The sequence below is a fragment of the Gouania willdenowi genome, chromosome 13 (genome assembly GCF_900634775.1).
Source record: "Gouania willdenowi chromosome 13, fGouWil2.1, whole genome shotgun sequence".
Classification (NCBI taxonomy): domain Eukaryota; kingdom Metazoa; phylum Chordata; class Actinopteri; order Blenniiformes; family Gobiesocidae; genus Gouania; species Gouania willdenowi.
Window position 1 is genome coordinate 1142466 of NC_041056.1, and position 27582 is coordinate 1170047.

Sequence of the window (27582 nt, forward strand, 5' to 3'; positions counted from 1 at the left end):
GTCAAGAAAATGTACTTGTTACAAAGATTTTTTAATGTAAAACTTCCGGACACATGCTTTTATTTTGGTAACAGTTTTTTAGTTTGAAAAACTGCTTTATTTATTTCACTAATTTTATTCAAATGAAGCCGAAAAAGCTGATTTTAAACTAAGCTGTAGCAGACCACGCCCTCAGTCCGTGTTTACCTGCTTCGCTGTCACGTGACCTGGCCTTACCTGAGCAGCGGGCGTGGCGGGCTCGTAGACGGTCGGTTACAGACGGATACACAAACATGTCGCTGTTAAAGTGCACCGGGGTCGTGGACGTGATGACGCAGCTGAGCGTGCCCTCCTCTGAGGGGTCTCTGACCTCTCCGCTGGAGGACCTGGACCTGGACCTGGACCTGGACCTGAACGTGGACTCGGACTCGGTGTGCTCTGACGAGCTGCTGGGCTCCCAGTCCCGCCGCTGGTTGTCGGAACTGATGGACGGAGACTTGCCTCCAGAGACCGGGGACGTGACCACGAGGGGCCGGGACGGGCTGTTCGTGGACTACCACTTCCCTCTGGGGGAGCTGGAGATGAGCTCCGGGGTCCAGTGGAAGCGACCAAAGGTAAAATATTATTAATAATAATAGTAATAATTTGGCACCGGCAGACCCCCGCGACCCTGATAAACGGGAATAAGCGGGTATGAAGATGGATAATAAAAATATTAAGAGCTAGAAAGGGGATCCCCAACCTGGGGTTCGTGTACCAACAGCAGTACACTGTATTAAGCAGTTAACTACTGATATACAGTAAATCATCTCAAGGACACAGAGAACGTCACAGGCTCACGACCCATCTTTTCAAATGAGCTTTTAAATATTTATTCATTTTAGGATTGTTATGTTTCATGTTTTTATTGTTATCTTTGGTTGTTTTTATAGTTTTAGGATTGTTATGTTTTATGCTGTGTATGTTTGAAGTTATTAAGTGTGTGTTTTGCCCTGTCCAGGGTGTACCCATCCTAATGCCCAATGAGAGCTGGAGATAGGCACCAGCAGACCCCGTGGGTCAGAAAATAAAGTGATGAATGTGAATTGATATTTTCCCACCTGTAGTTCTTACTGTAAATGTGTGACCTGGACAATTTTAGTGTCTGACTCGTTGAACAGGAAAATGTTTCAAACTCATCTTCTAACTCATAGTTACTGTTAAAACAAACAGAAAGGACTAATAATAAGGTTGGATAATTATCAATTCATTTCATTTAACTCCTCTTTTATGTCCAATTTCAATCAAATGATGTGTGCACGTGATGTGAGTCCTGTTATATCACATGTATTATTAATGACTTCTGCTCACCTCTATCCCAGCTCAGTCCTGGAGAGCTCCTGTTCTGCATGTTGTACAATCAGCTGTAGTGAATCTAAAACGTGCAGGACAGAAGCTCTCCAGGACCAGACTTTGGTTACACTCAGAGGGAGACGACAACACACACACACACACACACACACACACACACACACACACACACCTGAGAACATCAGAGAACATGCAAATTCCACACAAACAGACTGAGTAGGTTGGTGGAGATGCAAATCATCTAGATGCAGAAATGTCAGTGTCACTGAAACATGTAGGCGTGTCACTATCAAACATTAATTTACCTGGATTAAGATCCATTATCTTTGTAAATTTGCATATATGATTTCTGCTCCGCCCCCTTACAGAGAGTACAAACACTGGCTGAGTGCCAGTGGTGCATTATGGGATCTCTCGCCTTGTTTGCCTTCTCCGAGAGAAGCTCCAGGCTCAGTGTGTTCACACACACACACACACACACACACACACACACACACACACACACACAAAGATTACAATAATATAAACAGAATAAAGTATCAGGACACGTGTGTTTACCTGAGTTGGGCGGAGCCTCTTATCTCCAGTGGAGGCATTTTGGACAATGTTACGCTTTTAGGAAAGGAGTCACTTTGTGTATTTTTGTTGTCATTTTATGTGTTTAAAGTCATATTGTTTGGTTTGTTGGTTGTTTTATGTGATTTTGGAGTTATTTGTGATTTTCTTTATTTTCTTTTATTCTTGTTGTTTTGTATGTTTTTACAACAATTTTTGTGTATTTGGTGTTAGGGCTGCACAGAAATAGACTGAGGGCCACAGTTTCCCATGTCTGATATTGTTTATTTATTTACTAACGTTGCTAACATAGAGCTAATGTGAAATGTCACCCTATTGGCTGTTGGTATCATAACGTTTAAAGATGGCTGCTCTGTTTGTTCACTAAAGCCAATCCTGTAAACATGCTAACACTGATGAGGGTTAAACTAAAGGTGATATTCAACCTTAGAAACATGAACAAAAGTGAGAGTAACAGCACAGGAGACAGAGGCGGAGCCTACATAACATAGGTAACCTAAAGGGGGCGTGTCCTTGTCCTGACAGAATCAGGAAATAAGCCAAAGACAACAGTAAACAAAGGAACAGATCATGTCTGCATGTGCACAGAGACAGAGCCATGCTTATACTAACCAGTCTAACCAGTTCACTGTGGCTGTGCACGTAGATGACCACCAAATCAAATCGAGCTTTATTGTCATTTTGCCAACCATACATACATGTAGTAGTGCAGACAAGATGAGAACGTTTCTCATCTTGTCACATGATCACATGAATGTTGATCATGTGACCCTCAGATCCGATCACGTTTCTGATAAAATGTACCATGTTCTCTACCTCTGTGTGTTCTACAGGAACTCTGTGCGTCGCCACAGTTCATCGTGGATGGAGCGACGAGACTGGACGTCCGTCAGGGAAAACTCAGTGAGTGACAGATCAGATTAGATCAGATCAGATCAGACATGAGAAGATGCTGCATCACCTTTGTGATGACTGATAGATCTGACCTGTGAGGATGTTTTAAAAGCAGGACACGTTCATATACATTAAAGGTAAAGGTTTATTTTGAGACATTTTGGCTCTATGTTACTAATCTAGATTAGATTAATCTACGTTAGCTGGCTTTAACTAACCAAACGTTCCCTGTCAGACAGACTGTACTACCAACGTCATCACCTATGATCACAACACGCTAATTTATTACAGCCTCGCTACGTGCTCGTGCACATGAAAGAGGCGGAGAATGCAGCATCTGACCAATCAATGGAGAGAACTGTTAGACTGAGCGTCTTTACAATGAATGAATGAACAGATTATGATTTTAAATAAATATAATTAATATAAATCCATGATGACAGTGAAGCAGGAGGCGGAGCTTTTATACTCGATCAGATCTGATCCACTTCATATCTTGGTACTGACCAGGTTGATGAAGTTTAAAATGATAAATAATTAAAATCCATAATTCAGACCAAAAACAACCCTGTTGTTACAGAAAAGACAGGAATGATAGAACTCAGACAGGAAGCTGCTGATACTGTTAATGTGTAAAAGTGTGAGATTATTTATGATTTTAATCTATTAGATGATAAACAGACAGCGCTCTGCAGTTAAACTTTATTACAGCACACACGTGTTTCTATTCATGTAGATCTATTTATCACACATTGGGATGAGAACACATTGTTTACTGTAGTATGTTCCTGATGATGATGATGTCAGCCTCACTATAACGTATGAATGAATGAATTAATGACTTCACCCGTCTGTGCATGAAATGATTAATTCATAATTAATAATCTTCTTTATAAACTCAGCTGTTAGATCTGCATCAACCAGGATCATCTAACAATGGGCAGGTCATTTTCTAAGAGATCTGATTGGTCAGGAGGCGGGGCTTTAGGACTCGCTAACATCCAAGCCAGAGAAAAACCTGGTCACAACCAGGTTAGCTGTGTAGCATTAGTTACCATAGTGATTAAGCTCCAGTGAGCTTCGTAGTCCAGCACACACTGATTAAATCCTGAAGTTAGCGAGATAAGAGTTCATCTAGATTTATAGTACACCCCCTTTAGGATTAAGTTTGTGTTTACAGATGTGTAGGGGGTGAACAGTACCCAGGTGTGTGTAATGTGTGCTAGTAATAATATGTTTGGAGTGAAGTCAGTCATGTGACATGTTTCAAGGAGCGGTTAAAATATTTAACTGTAATTTTCTATAATTACAGAAATGACATAAGCTATAATAACGCAGACGAGCCCGACTGCAGAGGATCTTATTCAGTGTGTGATGAGCGTGCACGCTCTGCACTGGAGGTGTGCACGTGTACATGATAATCATCATGATCTTTTTTGCATTGATGCACATGACAACACAACAGCACTAACATGTCACACAGTGTATATATATATATATATATAATATAATGTACTGTCTGACGCTGACATTTATTGTTGTCAACCCATGTTGCCAGATACAGCAGATGATTCCCTGCCCGAAAAGTGTGTTTAAAACTCAAAATCTCATAAAATGCAGGAAAATCCGGCAACACTGGCCTTAATATTTTGCATAATTGTGTGTGTGTTTTTGTTGTCGTTCGGTGTATTTTTGTTATTGTTTTGTACGTCTGGATTAAATTTGCGTAGTTTGGTTGCTGGTTTGTGTGTTGTGCAAGTCAATTTGTGTAGTTTCATTGTCGTTTTGTGTATTTTAGTTGGTGTTTTGTATATTTTTGGATTATCTTCTTATTCTTCTGTCATTTTGTGACAGAATTATTTTTTCTCAATACATTTTGTGTATTTTAGACGTGTGTATTTTGGGTGTAAGTTTGTGTATTTTTTTCTCATTTAATTGTCTTTCATAATGTTTTTTGAAATCATTTTGTACGTTTATTTTAGGGGCCACACAAAATTAGACCTAGGGTCCCCAGTTTCCTGTCCCTGTATTAAACAGATAAACATTGCTGTAAACGTTCTATAAACAGTCTATTAGGTGAGACCATGTGACCTATGCACGTATAAACGTGTACGTCACCGTTTAGGAGCTACTCTGTATCGTTGCTGCGTTGCCAGGTTTAATGTGATTTAATGTGAGTCACACATGCTCAGTCATGTTTCTGCTGCTGACGGGAAAACCAGTCGACTTCATGTTAGAGCAGGACCAGTGATTAGCTGCTCAAATTAATGTCTGTGAGATTTCCGTTCATGAATCTCACGCTGGTTAAAGCAGGGTTTTTCAACCTTGGGGTTGTGACCCCATGTGGGGTTTCCTGGAATGTTTTAAAAATAAATTTTTGAATCGTTTTAAATATTATTCTTTTTCCAAATTAAAACACTACACACTGTATTTTATATAATTAACTGTATTTCAAGAAAGATGCAGAACAAAGAAAAGAAGCAGGAGAAAAAGGCGCATCGTCTCATTTTGTGCACTAATCCCACCCCAGAAACAGGGTAATTTAATTTAAAAAGTTGAAACAATTAGTTTAAACTGGCAAATACTGGACATGACAAGTTGTGAATGTGGCCAAATTGGAAAAAAATAAGCATGAATTATGGTGAAAAGACACCACCATGTGGAAAAAATGTGATGAAGTGTCAGAAATGAGAGAAATGTAGCAAAAATACATGAAAAGGAGCAAAAATATGGCAAGAAAAAGTGATGAAAATAGGTTGAAATCTGGTGAGTTTGGTGTAGTTGCAGAAAAAGAGTAAAAATGATGATTAGTTGATATCTGCTGATATCACCTCTACTACAGACGACTGCTGGCTGCTTTCTGCCATTGCGTCCCTCTCCATCCACCGATCTCTGCTGAAGAAGGTGGTTCCTCTGGAGCAAACCTTCAAGGACGGATACAACGGCAGCTTCATCTTCAGGGTGTGTGAAAACTGTTTCAGGAAAATTCACTTTTAAATATCACATTTAATGCCCGCCCCCTGTGCAGTTCTGGCAGTACGGTCAGTGGGAGGAGGTTCGTATCGATGACCTTTTACCCACGGAGGACAACGGGCTGATCTACCTCAGCTCACCACAGAAACACGAGTTCTGGAGCGCTCTGCTGGAAAAGGCCTACGCCAAGTGAGTGGGCTCTACTTTACTCTCATTAAATGTCTTTTCTGCACATTTTCAGCACTTATAAACCCTTTCTTTATTGACACTTTTAACCTCTTTTCAAAATATTTAGTGCTTATTTTTACCAATTTAAACACATTCACCATTTGTCACGCCCATTATTTGCCAGTTTAAACTAAATGTTCCAATATTGACACTTTGAACCCTTTTCACCACTTGCATCTTCCAATATGTCTGTGTTACGGCAGAATTTGCGGTTGACCTCATTTGGAGACATGATTTATTGCTCTGGTTGAATGATGGAGTCCAGTCGGAGCATTGATGATTTTATAAAAAAGTTTATTCTAAAACTAAATAAAAAAAAAAAGGACAAAGATGGAACAAAGTGAAACAAAAATTAGTGACCGTCCTGGCGGACGTCCGATGATCGAGCCGCTCCCCCTGACCGTTTCACAGCTTAAGCTTTTATATAGATAACATAAGAAGTTCCACCCTGAGGCAGAGGAGAAGGGGGGAGTCAGATGCAACAGTGGAAACATTTGAGGATGATGAAGACGTTTATATTATGAGGAAGATTTGGCGCCACTCTTATCTGTCCTTGATAGTGTGTGCGTTCGTGTATATCTGCATGTGAGCAGAGACTCTGTGCTGCACTGAGTACAATACGATCTGTACTGTTTAATCATGATTCAGCTGTTCAAAAGTGTAAAGAGTAATGGAGTCATCATGTATTAAAACATGACAAATTGTACACATGAACATACATTTGACGATATGATGATGAATATAAAAATGGCCATAACATCTGTAACTCCATCACATAGAAAGGTAAATATGGTATAGTAATAAACTCCACCTACTCTCTCAGAATATAGACATAGATCTGCTATACAGCCTATCTGGTGGACATGTCAGCTCCTCTAAATAGTCAGTGTGTGTTTGGGTCTGGAACATGTTTACAGTAAACTACTTAGCATATGTCTCAGCTCCCTGTAATGTGATCAGCTTAGAGCTATGAACATAGACTGTTCACATCACTAATCATTAGTTACAGATATGCATTGGTTCTTCATAATTTAAGGAATTAATTTCAACCACTAAAATGTATGTGTGGAATTTTAATTTCAAAAATATACTATTGGTTTTCTGGAAATTGTATCTCTGCTGTATCTCAGAGAAATCCCAGTGTAACTTTGTTTGAATTGTTTTTCCAAAAACATTCTGATTTTCATAAATTGCAGAAATCACATCCATGCTTTGGAAATGGAAAATAGAAGAAAAATTGCCACATGCTCCCCCTCACTAAATAGGCCAAATTTAAAAAAAACTAGAATTTTACAATGTGCTTATTGAATTATAGAGGAACAATTGTGTGGGATGTCCTGAAAATGTGTTGAAATGACATGGAATGACCCTAATGCATCTCCCAGTGTGGCTAACGTTAGCATTACTAACCATCACGTTTACATTCATTCTATGAAGCACATAAAATGTCAAATTAATGACAGTAGTCGACTCTACCTATGACCCTGAAACTGAATTAGCCTTTTGTCCCTGCTCTCCTCTCTGTCCCAGGATGAAGGGGGGCTACCGGGCCCTGGATATGGGCCTCCCTCATGAAGCCATGGTGGACATGACAGGTGGCGTGACAGAGGTGTTGAAGATCTCCGCCATGCCCACTGACATGCCGTCATTCCTCAGAAATCTGCTAGCTAAAGGAGCGCTAATCAACTGTGCTAACTGTCAGGTAGAGGGAGGGCGTGTCCAGCCATGTTTTTAATACCTGAGTCAATGGGAACCAGTCATTAGCTTTGCCCTTTACACCACACACCCCTGACCATGGGCGGCTTTGGTGGATTTGTTGTGTCCTCAGGGTTCTCTGGAGGAAAGGAACGTGATGGGGATCATGTACCGACACGCTTACTCTCTGACTGCAGTGGAGAAGGTAACAGTCCCCACGCACACACGAAACACCAAGAAATAATCACTGAGACTTCAGCCTTTTCCTTTTCTTCTTCCATCAGGTGGCGACAACCTACGGGTCAGAGTATTTAGTGAGGATTCTCAACCCCTGGGGCAACACGGAGTGGGAGGGGCCCTGGAGTGACCTGAAAGGGTTCGTAGCACTACACACCAACCACGTGTTTGTCAGGCTTTAGGCTTTAGGTTAGGAGGGGCGGGGCTGTGGTTCCTACCCAGACTACACAAAGGAAAATACATAAAATTACTCCAAAACCAAGAAAATGTGCACAAAATGACTAAAACCACGCTAAATGAAATAAAATACACAAATCAAATTTTTTAAAAAGCACAAAATGAAAGCAAAATACACAGAATGACTCTAAAACATGCAAAATGAACTAAAATGCACAAACCAAATATGGTTTCCCTTTGATGGGAAGGAAAGCAATACGAGCACAGAGTCTGACAATAGTTTGGATAGGAACTGAAAGAAAACTGTCATTTTACAAACAAACACAACGTCGCTAACGCTCCACTTTCATACACAACGACAACCAGGAGCAGCTGCTACACAATGTCCCCACTTCAAAATTCTTTATATTTTGTGACCAATTTTAGTAAAAATCTTAATGCATTTTGCTGGAAATGTGTTGTTGTTGCAACAGATGTGTTCATAAAAAGGAGTACAGAACAACAATACTAACCTCCTTGTGTAACGGGACGTTTCATTGTATTTGTGATATCAGAGAGTCTGACATATGAAGAACTGACTTTATGTGGATTTACAGAAAACTAAAGCAGATTCTTCAAACCAACGTACAAATAGAAGCCAATCAAAGCCAGACTCAGACTTTCTGCCTTTGTTTACATCAATTCCAGATCAATATGTGAGCACATGTTGATCTGGATCAGCCAGTGAAGTTTATACATCAGTAAATATCAGTGTTTGGAATAACGGTGTTTAAAATAACGGCGTTTTTTTGTTTTTCAGTAACGGGTTAATCTAATTACTTTTTCTGCCGTTACAACGCCGTTATCGTTACTGAACGTTAAATGTGGTGCGTTACATGTATTGATTGAATAAACTGATCTGAAAACATCCCTGGATTCATACTCAGCTGTAGTGAGGAGGCGGGTTAAAAACAAGGTGAGCGATTAGGATTGGCTAAGGCGGCGTCATGTTCCATGGTAGCCAATCAGAGCTAGTGTTTTTACACACGTGTCAGCGCGTGCACACACGCACACACACACACCACACACGCACACACACACACGCACACACACACACACACACACACACACACACACACACTACAGATGTGATGACTCAGCAGAGATGGTGAGCGTGGAACAATCTGATGAAAAGTTGTCATTTTTAAGGTAACGATACAAACACTACTTTATATTAATTATGGTCAAAGACATGAACGTACATGTGAAGTGTTCATTATATCCAGGAGTGAAGACTTTGTCCACATCTGTTGTAAACAACTCATATTTAATGAAACACCTCACAATGACACACACATCTAAAAAATATGAATTCTTTGGCATCTTTTTTTTTAACAGTAACACAGTTACTTTACTTGGTAATGAGTTACTTTTATTATAGAGTAATTCAGTTACTTTTTGGAACAAGTAGTGAGTAACTATAACTAATGACTTTTTTAAAGTAACGTTCCCAACACTGGTAAATATACAACCTGTCTTTCTACTTCCTCACCTATATTTACACAGAAAAGGAGAGAAAATGTTGTTATTAAGGCCAAAAAGGCTCAATAAAAGTGATTTATGTTATTGTTCCTAAAGCAGAGCATGAATAAAACCATTAGAATGTAAACACAATGACCTCAGTGTTTATAGAAATCATAAAGACAAAGAAAAGCCTCAGGTCTGTGGGGGCGTGTCCTATGCACATCTTTATGTTGTTTTTTTAATAATCTGACATTATCAACATATCAGCATTTAGAATAATGACCAACCTGAGCTTTAACACAAGTTTTTATATTTTGTTATCATTTTTGGTCTTTGGAGTCATTTTTGTTTTTATGTTGATCTTTTTTTGTGTTTTTAAAAATATTTTTGTTGACCTTTTGTACAGCTTTTTTCTGTTTTGTGTTATTTTATATCTTCCTGTAGTTGTCTTGTGTTTTTTTGGAGTAATTCTGTGCATTTTTCTATAACTTTTTGTGTTTTTGTAGTAATCTTTCTATTTTTGTTTAGTTTTTGTGTGTTTTGTCATTTTGTGTGTTTTTGGATGTACTTAGTACATTTTTGGTGTCGTTTTGTGTATTGTGTGTTTTTTTAGTCATTTTTGTTGTGGAGTAATTTTGTGTATATTTCTTGTCCTGTTCACTCATTTTTTGTGTTTTTGAAGTATTTTCTGTATTTCTTTTTACTTTTTTGTGTGTTTTTTAGTCATTTTTCTGTGTTTCTGATGTTCTTGGTTTTGGGTGTCTTTTTGTTGTTTTTTGTGTATTATTCTGTAATTTTTTGTGTTTTTGAAGTCCTTAAGTTAATTTCTCTGTCCTTTTATGCATTTTTGGGTCATTTTGTGTATTTTTAAGTCCTTTTGTGTCATGAATGTAAGGACTTCCCTCTTCCCATGACTGATCTGAAAGAATATTGTGCCATTGTCTCTGGTTCTCTGCTTTTCCTTCCTCTGGAGCACTTTTGATAGAATGTGACATGATGTGAAGATCAGCAACCACACACACACACACGCACGCACACGCACGCACACGCACGCACACACATCCTCCCTCTCAAGCCCCGCCCACTGACAGGAAGTTCTCCTTCTGTCTCCAGTCCAGAGTGGAACAAGGTGAGCCCAGAGGAGCAGAGGAGACTGGGCAGGGTTCGCCGGAATGAGGGCGAGTTCTGGTGAGTTTGGGTTGAGCCCATTAAATACATTTTTTTTAAAAACAGGCCATCAGCCTATCACAGCTCACCGGTATATCACAAGGCCATCCTCACTGAGCGTTTTTTTTATTTTATTTATTTATTATTTTTTTTTTCTTTTTTTTTTTTTTTTTTTTCTTATTTTCTTTTTTCTTGAGCTCTTTTTATTACATTTAAAAAAAAACACCTAAAACTTAAAGGTGCAGTCTGCAACTCTTATAAAAGTTACTTTTTTGTCATGTTAGCTAAAGCTGTCACCATGTAAGGACAGCTTTACATCAAACGTGTAGTTTATGTGAAAAAAAACAGGTTCATTGAGCCCCGCCCCCTGCTGCTCCTGCAGCCTTTGGCAGATTGTCAGAATGCACCGCGACCAAGCAAAAAGAACCAATCAGTGCCAGGATTGTGTTTGATGGGCTGTCTGACAGCTGTTGCTCACAGGCCCCGCCCCTTTCCCAGAGTGAGAGCACCATCTTTTTTACAGTGTATGGTCTGGAGGAGTAGAAGATGGAATTAGTAACTTTTCTGCTTGAAAGGTAATTACTGCTGCTTGATTTACATTATGATTGATTTGTAATTGTTACACTAGAACTCTGTAGTTCATGTGTTGTTCATGTGTGCGCAGCAGCCTACGTGTGGCTGCTGTAAGTGACACTGTGTTGTTGCGGCTGCTGCTGAGGTGTGTACACATAGAGAGAAGCGCTGAAGTAATATGCTTTTAACAGACCATGTTATATTATTGTGATGTTCCTGTCTGTCTAACGTTAGCTTGTTAGCTCCTCTGAGGGAGGAACTTTGGAAAGTTTGGAGGCAGGGCAAGAGAGCAGCGGGGAGGGAGGGGGAGAGAGGAATCTGAGAGTTGCGGACTGCACCTTTAAAGAATAGCAACAAAAAGAGTTTTAGATTGAATTTCATAGACTAAAAAATGTTATTCCTCTGAGTCCATAATCTCCCCTTTAGATATTTAAAGGTAAATATGTTGTCTGCAAAGCTTCACCAACATGAAGATGGTCTTTGTAGAACAGTTGAGGTCCTAGAGCAGAGCCTTGGGGAACGCCACACGTTACTTTACTTTATGTACGTATAGTTTCTGGATTAAAAACACATCAGTCACATGTGCTGCGAATCCTCAGGATGTCGGTGGCGGACTTCCGTCAATACTTTGAGATGATGGAGGTTTGTTACCTGACGGAGTCGGTCGGTGAAACGGGATCCAGCATTGTTCCCTTGAGCTGCATCACACACCATGGAAACTGGGTTCCATCCATCTCAGCAGGAGGACCAGTGCAAGCAGGTACCAGCAACTCAGACCAGAGGTACACAACTAGTATCACAGCAAGGACACACAACTGTGATCTGAGGGTCACATGATCAAAGTTCATGTTAGCATTAGAATAATGAACAATCAGAGCAATAACACAAGAAACAACAAAGGAGTTTGTCATCTTTTTATACCTGTGATGTAATATTCTCTGTTTTTCTGTAGTCTTTATTGTATTTTAATGGTCTATTTGTGTATTTTTGTTGTAATTTCGTGTATTTTTCTGAAATGTTGTATATTTATTTGGATTGAAATGACAACAAAAACACTGAAAACATCAAAAACACACAGAGCGACATCAGAATACAAGAATAAAAATACTCCAATAACACAGAAAGCAACAATAAAAATGCATAAAATGACAAAAACACAAGAAATGAGAGAAAAACAAAAATAGACAAATTTTTTTTTAGAAATAAACAAAATTTATTCAAAAATACACAGAAGGACAGAAAAATATACAAAAACACAAAGCATTTAAAAAATACAAGAAATTAGCCCAGGAACACAAAATACAATGACAAAAACACACAAAGCAACATCAGAATACAAAAATAAAATATTCCAAAAACACACAATGCAACAACGAAAGTGCATAAAACAACAAAAACATGCCAAATGAGAGAAAAACACACGAAACAACAACAGAAATACACAAAATTATTTCAAAAACACACAAAACCACAACAAAAATTCATAAAACAACAAATCAGACAAATTTACAGAACAACAACCAAAATCACACTAATTATTTGTTGTTTCCTGTGTTAATGCTTAGATTGGTCATTATTCTAGTCAAAACGATGCAAAAATAGACATTTTAACCCCATCTTGCTGGTTGTGCTCGCCCCCTGGTGGCAGCGTGAGGTGCATGTGCTAAATGTGGCCCTATCACGTCACAGGTCAGTTCTGGAAGAATCCGCAGTTCTTCTTCGTTCTGTCTAAGGTGGACGACGGGCCTGAAGGATCAAAGGAAACCTGCTCCTTTGTTCTGGCTCTGATGCAGAAACACCAACGAAAAAGAAACAGCAACGACCTCGCCATCGCACTGCACGTTTACAGTGTGAGTACACACACACACACACACACACACACACACACTGGTTTATACTGAGTGATTCCCTGACCCTCCAGGCCCATCCCACCAACACATACCTGTCAGCTGACGAGCTGGGTAAGCTCCACCCACTGCTCTACACCCGTCAGTACTCGTCTCGTAGGGAGGTGGTTCTCCGTGGTTTTCTGCCCCCGGGACGCTACATCATCATCCCGTCCACGGCTGAGCCCGACCAGCAGGGGGCGTTCCTGCTGCGCGTGCTGACGGGGCAGGGCAACGCCGCCATGTGAGTCACCAGTGTGGAGGTTCCATGTTCTCCTTGCACTTCCAGCCCCAAAGCCCCACTGAACACTCTGAGCATCCAAACGTGGCCTACAAACCTCAAAATACACAAAAAGAGAACAAAAATACACAGAATTACTCAACACATGGCTAAAAAAATACAAAAAAATTAGAGAAAAATATACAAAAGGACAGAAAACTACACAAAACAGCAAAAAAGACTATGGAAATACACAAAATGAGAAAATAAATATACAAAATTGGAGAAAAATATACAAAACTAAAAAAAATACAATAAAGTAAAACAATACACAAAATTACTCCAAAAACACTCAAAACGACTAGAAATACACAACATGAAACAAAAATGTACAAAAAGAAAACCTCTTAATGTTCTGATCATTAATCTAAATGTTAATCATGTGATCCTCAGAACATTGTAAAATGACGTGTTTGTGTCTTTGTGTTTCTAGGCCATCTCAGAAACCATCTCCACGACGCCTCTCAGCAAAAGAGGTCAGCTGACTACATCCATCAGTTCATCCATCCATCCCTCCATCCATCCCTCAGTGTCTCTCTGTTTCTTCCTCAGCTGTCCTTTCCTCATCAGGCTGTTCTTCCGTCGTCTAAATCTGTTAAACTGCTTTTTAAGAAGCACTGCAGTAAGGTGAGCTTAGCATACACACACACACACACACACACACACACACACACACACACTGACTCCTCTATTGTTTCTCTCAGAAAGGATACTGTAAACCAGTTCATCTCCACAGACTCCTGACTGAGGCCATACAGGGAGGAGGTGAGTGTGTGTGTGTGTGTGTGTATTAGTACATTTATTTCATTACTTTTTAAATAATTTTTTTTATTATTCCTTTTTAATTTAATATGTTTATTTATACATTTTTTTTTATCTGTTTATTTATCCTTTTAATTAATTTTGTCTATTTATTCTTTTCCCTTTTCATCTGTTTATCTATTTATTTATTTCATTTGATTGTTTTATTTAATTTACATTAAATATACTTAAATTTCATAATATTTCGTGAGATGTCTCACTATGGGATGCAACCTCTGTCTGCATTCCTCAGAAACATTATTTCAATCTGCCAATCCTGATTGGCCAGTGAAGTGCGTCTGTCCGCTAGGGAGCACCTACCTCCTTCACAGACAGACACGCACCATTCAAACATCAGCTATCTCACGTTTTTATGTTTTGCCAATTTTACTGTCCACAGGCAGATTCCTTTTCTAGCCGACAGACGCTGGCAGAACTAGTGCCTGCTCTAGTCCACAACAGGCCGAGAAATGGAAAAAACACAGCTCTTACCTTGCTTTGTTTGATAGGTGCTGTCCTTCACTGCCGAAAGGTCGTGAACCATTCATTCTGGGCCTCAGTCCCGACTAACGGCTCCTTCCAATGCTGCTGCTTCGGCGCATTTTGGTTCCCAGCGGCTCTTTCACTCCGGTGTTAGCCCCGCTACACACTCCTTGCCGCAAGGCCGGTGCGTTGACTTCAGCACACCTCGCTGTTGTCTTGGTTCCACTGCCCTCGGTGCCTACGGGCCCGTGTGCACATCCGTCCTTCCTCTGCGCCGTGTTCAACGCATGGAGCCTCCACAGGAGGCTGGCATGCCAGGTTTGTCTGTCGGAGCAGGACTCCTTCCCTCCTCACGGCGTCCCCGTAGAGGCTGGTGAAGTAGAGACTCCGCTGATGAACACTGTGACTGCTCAGGGTTCCAGCTGGGGTTCCCAGCTTGACCTGGCGACCCCCTCTCCGCTTCACAAGGATGTCCTCGTGATTAACCTTTCATCACCCCAACTCGGGGCGAGCTTCCTGCCGCCTTTTTCGCCTCCCAGGATGAAATGGAAGATTCTACGCCCGTCTCCTATCCTCCCAGCCTGGACACAGTGGAAGTGTGTAAACGCGCTGCAGCTTGGCTGGCCATTCTGTGGCCTGTCGTAGTGACTGAAACCACCAGGTCCCGCTACTAAGGACAGAAGCTTCCCTTTTCGAAGGGCGCTCTGAGACAAATCCTTCCTGTCCGTTCACCATGAAAACCCCGTGTCAGGTGCCTCACCCCCTGACTGTGAGGCGATGGAGAGCCTCGGACTGCTTTGCATGCCGCTGGTGGAAGCCCTTGTTGCAGCTCACCTGCTCCCTCGACAGCCTGCTGTCACGTGGTGATGGAAGCTAAGGCACCTCTCAGAGAGGGAGCAGGATGCTCTGGAATGAGCCCGCTGGCTCGACCGGGCCAAACTGTCTGACAAAGAAACGAGCGACATCCTGGATGCCCTCGTTGTTACCTAAGAGATTTTTGGCTCCGCTTTGTCCTCCATGGAGCGAAATATCATGAAATAGAACTTTAGGTTATGTATATAACCTAAAGTTCTATGAGTAATATGAGTGAGATGTCTCACCAAACTACCCTTCTTGCTCGAACAAGGAGAAAAGGTGCTTATTTTGAATGGTGCGCGTCTGACCTCCCTAGCGAATGGATGCGCTTCACCGGCCAATCAGGATTGGCAGATTGAAATCATGCTTCTGAGGAATGCAGACAGAGATTGGATCCCATAGTGAGACATCTCACTCATATATTACTCATAGAACCAGGGTTATATATGTAGCCTAAATATTTGTGGCTGATTTTCTTTACAAGTCACTACAGTGCTCGTGTTGTGTTGTGTTGTGTTGTGTTGTGTTGTGTTGTGTCGTGTTGTGTCATGTTGTGTTGTGTGCTTTAGTGCTGGCTGGCAGTGAGAAGAACCTGGATTTGGAACACTGCAAGAGTCTAGTGGTTCTCATGGATGTATCCTTTAAAACCACAGCACTGTGTGTGTGTGTGTGTGTGTGTTTGAAGCGTCTCTTTGAAAGGTGACCTTATTTAACCTCGTCATGGTCAACTGACGACCCATAAATGAACAAAAGGACTCAAAGACACACAAAATGACTGAAATACTTCAACAAATGATTTTCTCCCAAAAAACAAAAATTTACAAAAATACCCGTGAAAAACACTAAAAATGAGACAAAACTACAACAAATATACACAGAATGACTCCCAAATCACACAAAATTACTGTAAATAAGCAAAAGAATGCACAAAACAACATTACAAATACACAAAATGACAGAAGAAAGCACAAAAAAAACAAATTTATTTTCTCCAAAAACACAAAAGATGACTGTAAGTAGACACAAATATAACAGAAAAAACATACAAAGCAACAACAGAAATACACTAAAAATGACTCAAAACTAAAAACTAGAACAGAAATATAGAAAATGACAACAAGTCCTTGGTGTTTGTATATTGTCCTTGACCTGTGTGTGCGTTTGCGTGTGTGTGTGTGTGTGCGTGCGTGTGTGTGCGTGTGTGTGCGTTTGCGTGTGCGTGCGTGTGTGCGTGCGTGTGTGTGCGTGTGTGTGTGTGTGTGCGTGCGTGTGTGTGCGTGCGTGTGCGTGCGTGTGTGTGCGTGTGTATGCGTGCGTGTGCGTGCATGTGTGTGTGTGTGCGTGTGTGTGCGTGTGTGTGTGCGTGTGTGTGTGTGTGTGTGTGTGTGCGTGTGTGTGCGTGTGTATGCGTGCGTGTGCGTGCGTGTGTGTGTGTGTGCGTGTGTGTGCGTGTGTGTGTGTAGAGTCAAGGCATCGCTCGCCTAAACTGGCCTGAGTTTCAGCTGCTGTGGGACAAAATCAGGAGGTGGACGGTAAAAGTCACACCAAAACACAAACATGCGTTAAATGTCACCATTTTAAATTAAACAATCAACCTTGTATTTTTAACAAAGTTCTGATCTTTGAACATTTTAAATGCTTTTTTATTAGAATCAAACTTTTTAGAACAAAATGTGCTGCTATTCTACAGCATTAACAAGTAATGACCTATGTTATTATTGTGTTATTAACATAGTTATTATTGTATTTAACATGTTATTATTGTGTTATTAACGTAGTTATTATTGTATTTAACATGTTATTATTGTGTTATTAACGTAGTTATTATTGTATTTAACATGTTATTATTGTGTTATTAACAGTTATTATTGTATTTTACATGTTATTATTGTGTTATTAACATAGTTATTATTGTATTTTACATGTTATTATTGTGTTATTAACATAGTTATTATTGTATTTTACATGTTATTATTGTGTTATTAACATAGTTATTATTGTATTTTACATGTTATTATTGTATTTTACATGTTATTATTGTGTTATGCATGTTATTATTGTGTTAATAACAAAGTTATTATTGTGTTTTACATGTTATTATTGTGTTATTAGGCCCGAGCTGGGAGGGGCCTCTTGCTCTCATAGTGGCTACGCTATTTGCAATTTGTGGTGTAAAATAAGTATTTGGTCAATAACAAAAGTTAATCTCAGTTCTTTGTAACGTACCCTTTGTTGTCAATGACAGAGTCAAACGTTTCCTGTAAGTCACACACTGTTGCTGGTATGTTGGTCCATTCCTCCATGGAGATCTCCTCTAGAGCAGTGATGTTTTGGGGCTGTTGCTGGGCAACACGGACATGTAGTGGCTTAAGCAGGAGGACACGTGTGGTTCTGGGATTTTTGTTCACCTTGTGATCATTGTGACCCCACGGGGTGAGATCTTGGAGCCCCAGATGGAGGGAGATTATCAGTGTCTTGTATGTCTTCCATTTTCTAATAATTGCTCCCATAGTTGATTTCTTCACACCAAGCTGTTTACCTACTGTAGATCCAGTCTACCAGCCTGGTTTTAGTTCCTGGTGTCCTTTGACAGAGCTTTGGTCTTAGTGGAGTTTAGAGTGTGACTGTTTGAGGTTCAAACAGGTTCCATTAATACAGGTAACGAGTGGAGGAGGAGCCTCTTAAAGAAGAAGTTACAGGTCTGTTTGTAGATGACCAACTACTTATTTTACGGAGGGATTTACCAATAAATTAATTAAAAATCCTACAATGTGATTTTATGTATTTTATTCTCATTTTGTCTCTCATCGTTGAGGTTTATCTATGATGAAAGTTACAGACCTCTCATCTTTTTAAGTAGGAGAACTTACACAATTGGTGGCTGACTGAATACTTTTTAGCCCCACTGTAAATGTTATTAATGTGTTATACATGTTATTATTTTGTCCCATGTGTCCTCAGGACATCTTCTTGGTGTTTGATAAGAACAAGACTCACCGCTTGGAGTACAAGGAGGTGGCACCAGCGCTGAAGGCTGCAGGTCAACCACACACACTATAGTACACACTATAGTACACACTATAGTACACACTAGTACACACTATAGTACACACTATAGTACACACTATAGTACACACTTTAGTACACACTATAGTACACACTTTAGTACACACTATAGTACACACTAGTACACACTATAGTACACACTATAGTATACGCTATAGTACACACTATAGTACACGCTATAGTACACACTATAGTACACACTATAGTACACACTATAGTACACACTATAGTACACACTATAGTACACACTATAGATAAACACACTATAGTACACGCTATAGTACACACTTTAGTACACACTATAGTACACACTATAGTACACACTATAGATAAACACACTATAGTACACGCTATAGTACACACTTTAGTACACACTATAGTACACACTATAGATAAACACACTATAGTACACGCTATAGTACACACTATAGTACACACTATAGTACACACTATAGTACACACTAGTACACACTATAGTACACACTTTAGTACACACTATAGTACACACTATAGTACACACTATAGATAAACACACTATAGTACACGCTATAGTACACACTATAGTACACGCTATAGTACACACTATAGTACACGCTATAGTACACGCTATAGTACACACTATAGTACACACTTTAGTACACACTATAGTACACACTAGTACACACTATAGTACACACTATAGTATACGCTATAGTACACACTATAGTACACGCTATAGTACACACTATAGTACACACTATAGTACACACTATAGTACACACTAGTACACACTATAGTACACACTATAGTACACACTTTAGTACACACTATAGTACACACTATAGTACACACTATAGTACACACTATAGATAAACACACTATAGTACACGCTATAGTACACGCTATAGTACACGCTATAGTACACACTATAGTATACACTATAGTACACACTATAGTACACACTATAGTATACACTATAGTACACGCTATAGTGCACACTATAGTACACGCTATAGTACACACTATAGTACACACTGTAGTACACACTATAGTACACGCTATAGTACACACTATAGTACACACTATAGTACACACTATAGTATACACTATAGTACACGCTATAGTACACACTATAGTACACACTATAGTACACACTGTAGTACACACTATAGTACACACTATAGTACACGCTATAGTACACACTATAGTACACGCTATAGTACACACTATAGTACACACTATAGTACACGCTATAGTACACACTATAGTATACACTATAGTACACGCTATAGTACACACTATAGTACACGCTATAGTATACACTATAGTATACGCTATAGTACACACTATAGTATACGCTATAGTATACGCTATAGTACACACTATAGTACACACTATAGTATACACTATAGTATACGCTATAGTACACACTATAGTACACGCTATAGTACACACTGTAGTACACACTATAGTACACACTATAGTACACGCTATAGTACACACTATAGTATACACTATAGTACACGCTATAGTACACACTATAGTATACGCTATAGTATACGCTATAGTACACACTATAGTACACACTATAGTACACACTATAGTACACACTATAGTATACGCTATAGTACACACTATAGTACACACTATAGTATACACTATAGTATACACTATAGTACACGCTATAGTACACACTATAGTACACGCTATAGTACAGTGTGTACTGTAGTGTGTACTGCAGTGTGTACTATAGGGGACCACATCAATTATTACACAAAGTACAAGGGTTTGATGTGGGTTTTAAGGAGTAATTTTCTGTCATCTTGTATAATTCTATTGTCATTTTGTTTAGTTTTTTCATATGTTTGTGTGTTATTCTGTCATTTTTTGTATTTTTTGTCATATTTTGTGTATTCTTGTCAGCATGTTTTGTATTTTCTGTCATTCTGTGGGTGTTTAGTGAAATTTAGTGTATTATTGTAGTCGATTATTGTTATTTTTGTCCTTTTGTGTATTTTGTTGTAATTTTAAAATTGTGTGGCCCCCGAACCACCTATTGACTATCCCTATTTTAGAGCATTGAGTGTTTGTGACGCTGGTGTTTAGATTATTCTGACCAGTAGGAGGGGCTACAGCTCTCTCCTGGGTTTGTTGTGTACTCATTGTGTGTTTGTTGTGTATTCATTATTGTGTGTTTGTTGTGTACTCATTGTGTGTTTGTTGTGTACTCATTATTGTGTGTTTGTTGTGTACTCATTATTGTGTGTTTGTTGTGTACTCATTGTGTGTTTGTTGTGTATTCATTATTGTGTGTTTGTTGTGTACTCATTGTGTGTTTGTTGTGTATTCATTATTGTGTGTTTGTTGTGTACTCATTGTGTGTTTGTTGTGTATTCATTATTGTGTGTTTGTTGTGTACTCATTGTGTGTTTGTTGTGTATTCATTATTGTGTGTTTGTTGTGTACTCATTGTGTGTTTGTTGTGTACTCATTATTGTGTGTTTGTTGTGTACTCATTATTGTGTGTTTGTTGTGTACTCATTGTGTGTTTGTTGTGTATTCATTATTGTGTGTTTGTTGTGTACTCATTGTGTGTTTGTTGTGTATTCATTATTGTGTGTTTGTTGTGTACTCATTGTGTGTTTGTTGTGTATTCATTATTGTGTGTTTGTTGTGTACTCATTGTGTGTTTGTTGTGTATTCATTATTGTGTGTTTGTTGTGTATTCATTATTGTGTGTTTGTTGTGTACTCATTATTGTGTGTTTGTTGTGTACTCATTGTGTGTTTGTTGTGTACTCATTATTGTGTGTTTGTTGTGTACTCATTATTGTGTGTTTGTTGTGTATTCATTATTGTGTGTTTGTTGTGTACTCATTGTGTGTTTGTTGTGTATTCATTATTGTGTGTTTGTTGTGTACTCATTATTGTGTGTTTGTTGTGTACTCATTATTGTGTGTTTGTTGTGTACTCATTATTGTGTGTTTGTTGTGTACTCATTATTGTGTGTTTGTTGTGTAATCATTATTGTGTGTTTGTTGTGTATTAATTATTGTGTGTTTGTTGTGTACTCATTATTGTGTGTTTGTTGTGTACTCATTATTGTGTGTTTGTTGTGTACTCATTATTGTGTGTTTGTTGTGTATTCATTATTGTGTGTTTGTTGTGTACTCATTGTGTGTTTGTTGTGTATTCATTATTGTGTGTTTGTTGTGTACTCATTATTGTGTGTTTGTTGTGTACTCATTATTGTGTGTTTGTTGTGTACTCATTATTGTGTGTTTGTTGTGTACTCATTATTGTGTGTTTGTTGTGTAATCATTATTGTGTGTTTGTTGTGTATTAATTATTGTGTGTTTGTTGTGTACTCATTATTGTGTGTTTGTTGTGTACTCATTATTGTGTGTTTGTTGTGTACTCATTATTGTGTGTTTGTTGTGTACTCATTATTGTGTGTTTGTTGTGTCTTCATTATTGTGTGTTTGTTGTGTCTTCATTATTGTGTGTTTGTTGTGTCTTTATTATTGTGTGTTTGTTGTGTACTCATTATTGTGTACTTGTTGTGTACTCATTATTGTGTGTTTGTTGTGTCTTCATTATTGTGTGTTTGTTGTGTACTCATTATTGTGTGTTTGTTGTGTACTCATTATTGTGTGTTTGTTGTGTCTTCATTATTGTGTGTTTGTTGTGTACTCATTATTGTGTACTTGTTGTGTACTCATTATTGTGTGTTTGTTGTGTACTCATTATTGTGTGTTTGTTGTGTACTCATTATTGTGTGTTTGTTGTGTCTTTATTATTGTGTGTTTGTTGTGTCTTTATTATTGTGTGTTTGTTGTGTACTCATTATTGTGTGTTTGTTGTGTACTCATTATTGTGTGTTTGTTGTGTACTCATTATTGTGTGTTTGTTGTGTCTTCATTATTGTGTGTTTGTTGTGTCTTCATTATTGTGTGTTTGTTGTGTACTCATTATTGTGTACTTGTTGTGTCTTCATTATTGTGTGTTTTTTGTGTACTCATTATTGTGTACTTGTTGTGTACTCATTATTGTGTGTTTGTTGTGTACTCATTATTGTGTGTTTGTTGTGTACTCATTATTGTGTGTTTGTTGTGTACTCATTATTGTGTACTTGTTGTGTACTCATTATTGTGTGTTTGTTGTGTACTCATTATTGTGTACTTGTTGTGTACTCATTATTGTGTGTTTGTTGTGTCTTTATTATTGTGTGTTTGTTATGTACTCATTATTGTGTGTTTGTTGTGTACTCATTATTGTGTACTTGTTGTGTCTTCATTATTGTGTGTTTTTTTGTGTACTCATTATTGTGTACTTGTTGTGTACTCATTATTGTGTGTTTGTTGTGTACTCATTATTGTGTGTTTGTTGTGTACTCATTATTGTGTGTTTGTTGTGTCTTCATTATTGTGTGTTTGTTGTGTCTTCATTATTGTGTGTTTGTTGTGTACTCATTATTGTGTACTTGTTGTGTCTTCATTATTGTGTGTTTTTTGTGTACTCATTATTGTGTACTTGTTGTGTCTTCATTATTGTGTGTTTTTTGTGTACTCATTATTGTGTGTTTGTTGTGTACTCATTATTGTGTGTTTGTTGTGTACTCATTATTGTGTGTTTGTTGTGTACTCATTATTGTGTACTTGTTGTGTACTCATTATTGTGTGTTTGTTGTGTACTCATTATTGTGTACTTGTTGTGTACTCATTATTGTGTGTTTGTTGTGTCTTTATTATTGTGTGTTTGTTATGTACTCATTATTGTGTGTTTGTTGTGTACTCATTATTGTGTACTTGTTGTGTCTTCATTATTGTGTGTTTTTTGTGTACTCATTATTGTGTGTTTGTTGTGTACTCATTATTGTGTGTTTGTTGTGTACTCATTATTGTGTGTTTGTTGTGTACTCATTATTGTGTGTTTGTTGTGTCTTCATTATTGTGTGTTTGTTGTGTCTTCATTATTGTGTGTTTGTTGTGTACTCATTATTGTGTACTTGTTGTGTACTCATTATTGTGTGTTTGTTGTGTACTCATTATTGTGTACTTGTTGTGTACTCATTGTGTTTGTTGTGTACTCATTATTGTGTGTTTGTTGTGTACTCATTATTGTGTGTTTGTTGTGTACTCATTATTGTGTGTTTTTTGTGTACTCATTATTGTGTACTTGTTGTGTACTCATTATTGTGTACTTGTTGTGTTACAGGCATCTCAGTGGACGACCTGGTGATGCAGTTGGTGGGTCTGAGGTACACAGAGCCTGATATGACCATCAGTTTCCCAGGGTTCCTCTACCTGCTGATGAAACTGGAGAGTATGATACGTAAGAGATAAAAGTGATGTTTCTCTGACCTGACATGTGACTTTTATTATTTATTTATGATCAGCCTCTGTTAGTAAAAGTTAGACTTTTTAGATAAACTAGGACACAGTCTATGTTGACCTCCTCGTCCATTGTGAAGGAATCAGTCGAGCACATCGACAGAACACTCACTGCGCTGACTCAGCGATTTACACTAAAAGACACAAAAATGTACCAAAGGAAAATGAAGATACTCATTACTCTAAAAAGATTTAAAAAATATAAAAATAACGAATGACAAAGAAATAAACGAAACGACAACAAAAATAAGAAAAATATGCAAAACAGCAGCAAAAATACACAAAATTACTCAAAAAAAACATAACAAAAGTACAGAAAAGGCTCAATAGGAAAACGAAGATGCACATTACTCTAAAAACATGTCAAAAGAATGAAAGAGAACAAAAAAAAGCAAAAATACACAAAATCAGTTCATAAATATAAAATAGGGCCACAAAAGCACAAAAAAGCCAACAAAGATACATAAAAATATCAAAAATATACAAAACAACAGCAAAAATACGTTGAAAAATATTTTCAAAACAGCAAAAATACACAAAATGATTCAATTCATTCATACACAAAACTAACATGACAACAAAGTGACATGAAATACACAAATGTCGTTTCATATGTTTTTGTTCCCACTGTGATCAAAGTTGTAGATTTAATCATCTTTTTTTGTCCTTCTTTGCAGATAAATTTCAGGCTTTTGACATGGTCGGCATGGGAACGGTGACGGTCAGTTACAAACAGGTCAGTAGGTTTCACCTGCAGCACACGCACACTGACTCAGGTCACATGATCAACATTCATGTCAGCATTTACAATCATCACCAATCAGAGCTTTAACACAGGAAACAACTATCGTATTTTCTGTATATTTGTTGTTCTTTCTTTCGTTCTGTGTATTTTAAATGGAATTTTCTTGTCGTTTATACAGTACATTGTATAACAATGGTGACATTTGTGTATTTCTGTTGTCATTTCTTATACGTTTTGTCATTTTTAAGTGATTTCTTTTCCCTTTTATGTGTTTTACGTTGTCATTTAGTGTGTTTTTGTTATTAGGCTATTTAGTGTGTTTTTGTCATTGTGTGGGTTTTTGTTTTTTGTGTGTTTTCTGTATATTTGTTGCTTTAGTTTTTTGTTCATTTTGTGTGTCTTTTTTTTTGGTTCTGTGTAGTTTAGGTGGAATTTTTTCGTCATTTAGTGTATTTTTCACTTTTTGTGATTTTGTTATTGTTTTTTGTTTTCTGTTTTTGTTTAAATAATTTTGAGTGTTCTTGTTTTGTGTATTTTTATTGTTGTGTTTTATTGTTGTTTTTTAGGATTTTTGTGTGATTTTGGAGTCATGTTATGTATTTTAGTTGGTGTTCTGTGTGTTTTTGGTGTCGCTTTATGTGATTTTGTGGTTCTTTTGTGGATTCTGTTCATATTCCATCTTCTTGGATTCCAATTTTTATGGCCAATGGCCACATTTGGCCCCTGGACCACCAGTTTCTTATGTGTGGTCCAAGCATTGATCACAAAAAATGGCATCAAATCACAGTTTGTTTGTCTGAAAAGAAGCAGTTGCGTTATTATTTATTTTTTGTCTTTAATAGCAGTTAAAAATGTGTCCTGTCCTCTGATTGGTTCCAGTGGCTCCACATGACCATGTACAACTGAGCCGCCATTGGACAGACCTGTTTCCATGACGCTGTGAAAGTGAAAAGCTCAGCGGAGCTTGAAGGCTGGACTCTGTGACCTAAAAGTGGAAACGTCTGAGGTCAAAGGTCAAGCTTATGATTCACCAGGATCGTCTGCAGCGACTTTTTCCCTCGTCTTTTTTATACTTTCGCTTTTTGTTTTTCTTTGCTTTATGAGAAGCTCATCACTGGCTGTAAAATGTAGAGAGAAATATTAAAGCTTTTAAAAAGAAACTGTGCTTATGTTTGTGTTTGTTTTTATGTGTGTAAGTCTGAGGTTGTTATAAATTATATAAAATAAACCAAGCAAAGCACTAACACAAAAAATCTACAATAGTGTAAAAAAAAAAAAACTGATTAAACCAGAACAAGAAAAAAGGAAAATGTCTGACCAGGAGTGAAAGGCGTCGAACGTGACGCCCAATTTGTGTATTTGTGGCAACTAAAAATGCCTGATTTTGCGTTATTGTTTTCCATAATTTAGAATAAATAATTACATTTGCAAATTGATCTTTTTATTAGGAATAAATTAGTTACAATGACTAAAAAACCCCACAAAATGATTAAAAAAAGAACAAAAAAAACAAAACATGAAATGACTTAATACACAAAATGGAGTAAAAGACAACAAAGATGCACAAAATGTACAAAAAAAAACAAACTCACAGAATGACAGAAAATACACAAATGAATGACAAGACTACACATGAAATACACAAAATGACTAAAATAGACAAGAATGACAACAAAAGTACACAAAATTACTTCCTAAACATGCATAAATACACAAAATGAAGGGGAAAAAACATGCTAAACAACAGCTAAAATACATAAATTGAATCCAAAAACACACAAATTGACAACAAAAATACAGAAAATTATTTCTGAAACATGCATAAATACACAAAAGAAAAATGACCAATGACTCCAAAACACACAAAGTAGACAAAAATGAAAGAAAATTATACAAAGTGAGACGAAGATACATATAGAATGACAGCAAAAATACACAAAATAATGGCAAGAATACATAAAAACCACACAAAATGACAAAACTAGTCAAGAATGACAACAAAAAATACACAAAATGACTTCCAAAACACACATAAATGCACAAAATTAAAGAAAATTGTATCAAACAACTACTAAAATAGATAAAATGACTCCAAAAACACACAAGATGACAAAAGAAATGACACAAATTACTTCTGAAACACATATGAATCTTTTGACCGTTATTTAAATAAGTATTAATAAACCTAACATCTGATTTACAGCTCACACAGGTTCGTGTTTGTCTCTGTAAAAAAAATCTCCTCAGTAATAATAATAATAATAATAATAATAATAATAATTAATAATAACACACACTGACAGAATAGAGACAGACACCAGAGAGATTGTTTGGCTGATTTTTTATTTCTTTTTTTACACTAAATTCATTAGTGATTAGATAATTCCCACATACAGATGCTTCATTGTCTCAGAGGCTTCATTAATATTCATGAGCTGTCTGAGCCTATGGAAACCACTGGAGACGCTTTGTTAGTCAAGTTACCCAGGATGTATAGCAAAACAAGGCAAGGGACTCTTCAAAATAAAGGCCTAGCATACGGTCTACATGGAGAGAGAAAAAAAATCACGCTTATATGGAAGATTTATGAGATCTGCTGCAAAGGAATAAATCTGCAGGTAACTTATTGCAAGTTCCATCAACATATATATATATTTATATCTATTTATATATTTATTTATAGAATAGTATCATGTTGTTGAAGTAATTGATGTAAAGATTAAAAATGAAATCTTTCAGTGAG

General features: G+C 37.7%; 1 protein-coding gene across 1 annotated transcript; it reads left to right on the plus strand.

Annotated features, from left to right (window-relative positions):
* The first annotated feature begins 223 nt into the window (after positions 1–223).
* LOC114474343 (calpain-9-like) lies at positions 224–25999 on the plus strand. The gene is made up of 20 exons (XM_028464581.1): positions 224–593; positions 2739–2808; positions 5642–5760; positions 5828–5961; positions 7531–7702; positions 7829–7900; positions 7980–8071; positions 10726–10800; positions 11952–12112; positions 13042–13202; positions 13274–13482; positions 13952–13994; positions 14071–14145; positions 14223–14283; positions 16227–16291; positions 17121–17189; positions 18619–18697; positions 23919–24035; positions 24772–24830; positions 25719–25999. The coding sequence occupies exons 1-20, from the start codon at positions 273–275 to the stop codon at positions 25743–25745; spliced, it is 2181 nt and encodes a 726-aa protein (XP_028320382.1). The 5' UTR covers positions 224–272; the 3' UTR covers positions 25746–25999.
* The last annotated feature ends 1583 nt before the right edge of the window (positions 26000–27582 follow it).

Coding starts and splice junctions, on each gene's coding strand:
- LOC114474343 (XM_028464581.1), top strand. CDS start 273: ATGTCGCTGTTAAAGTGCACCGGGGTCGTGGACGTGATGACGCAGCTG. Junction 7,901..7,979: donor CTCTGACTGCAGTGGAGAAG/GTAACAGTCCCC, acceptor TTCTTCCATCAG/GTGGCGACAACCTACGGGTC. Junction 17,190..18,618: donor ACAAAATCAGGAGGTGGACG/GTAAAAGTCACA, acceptor ATGTGTCCTCAG/GACATCTTCTTGGTGTTTGA.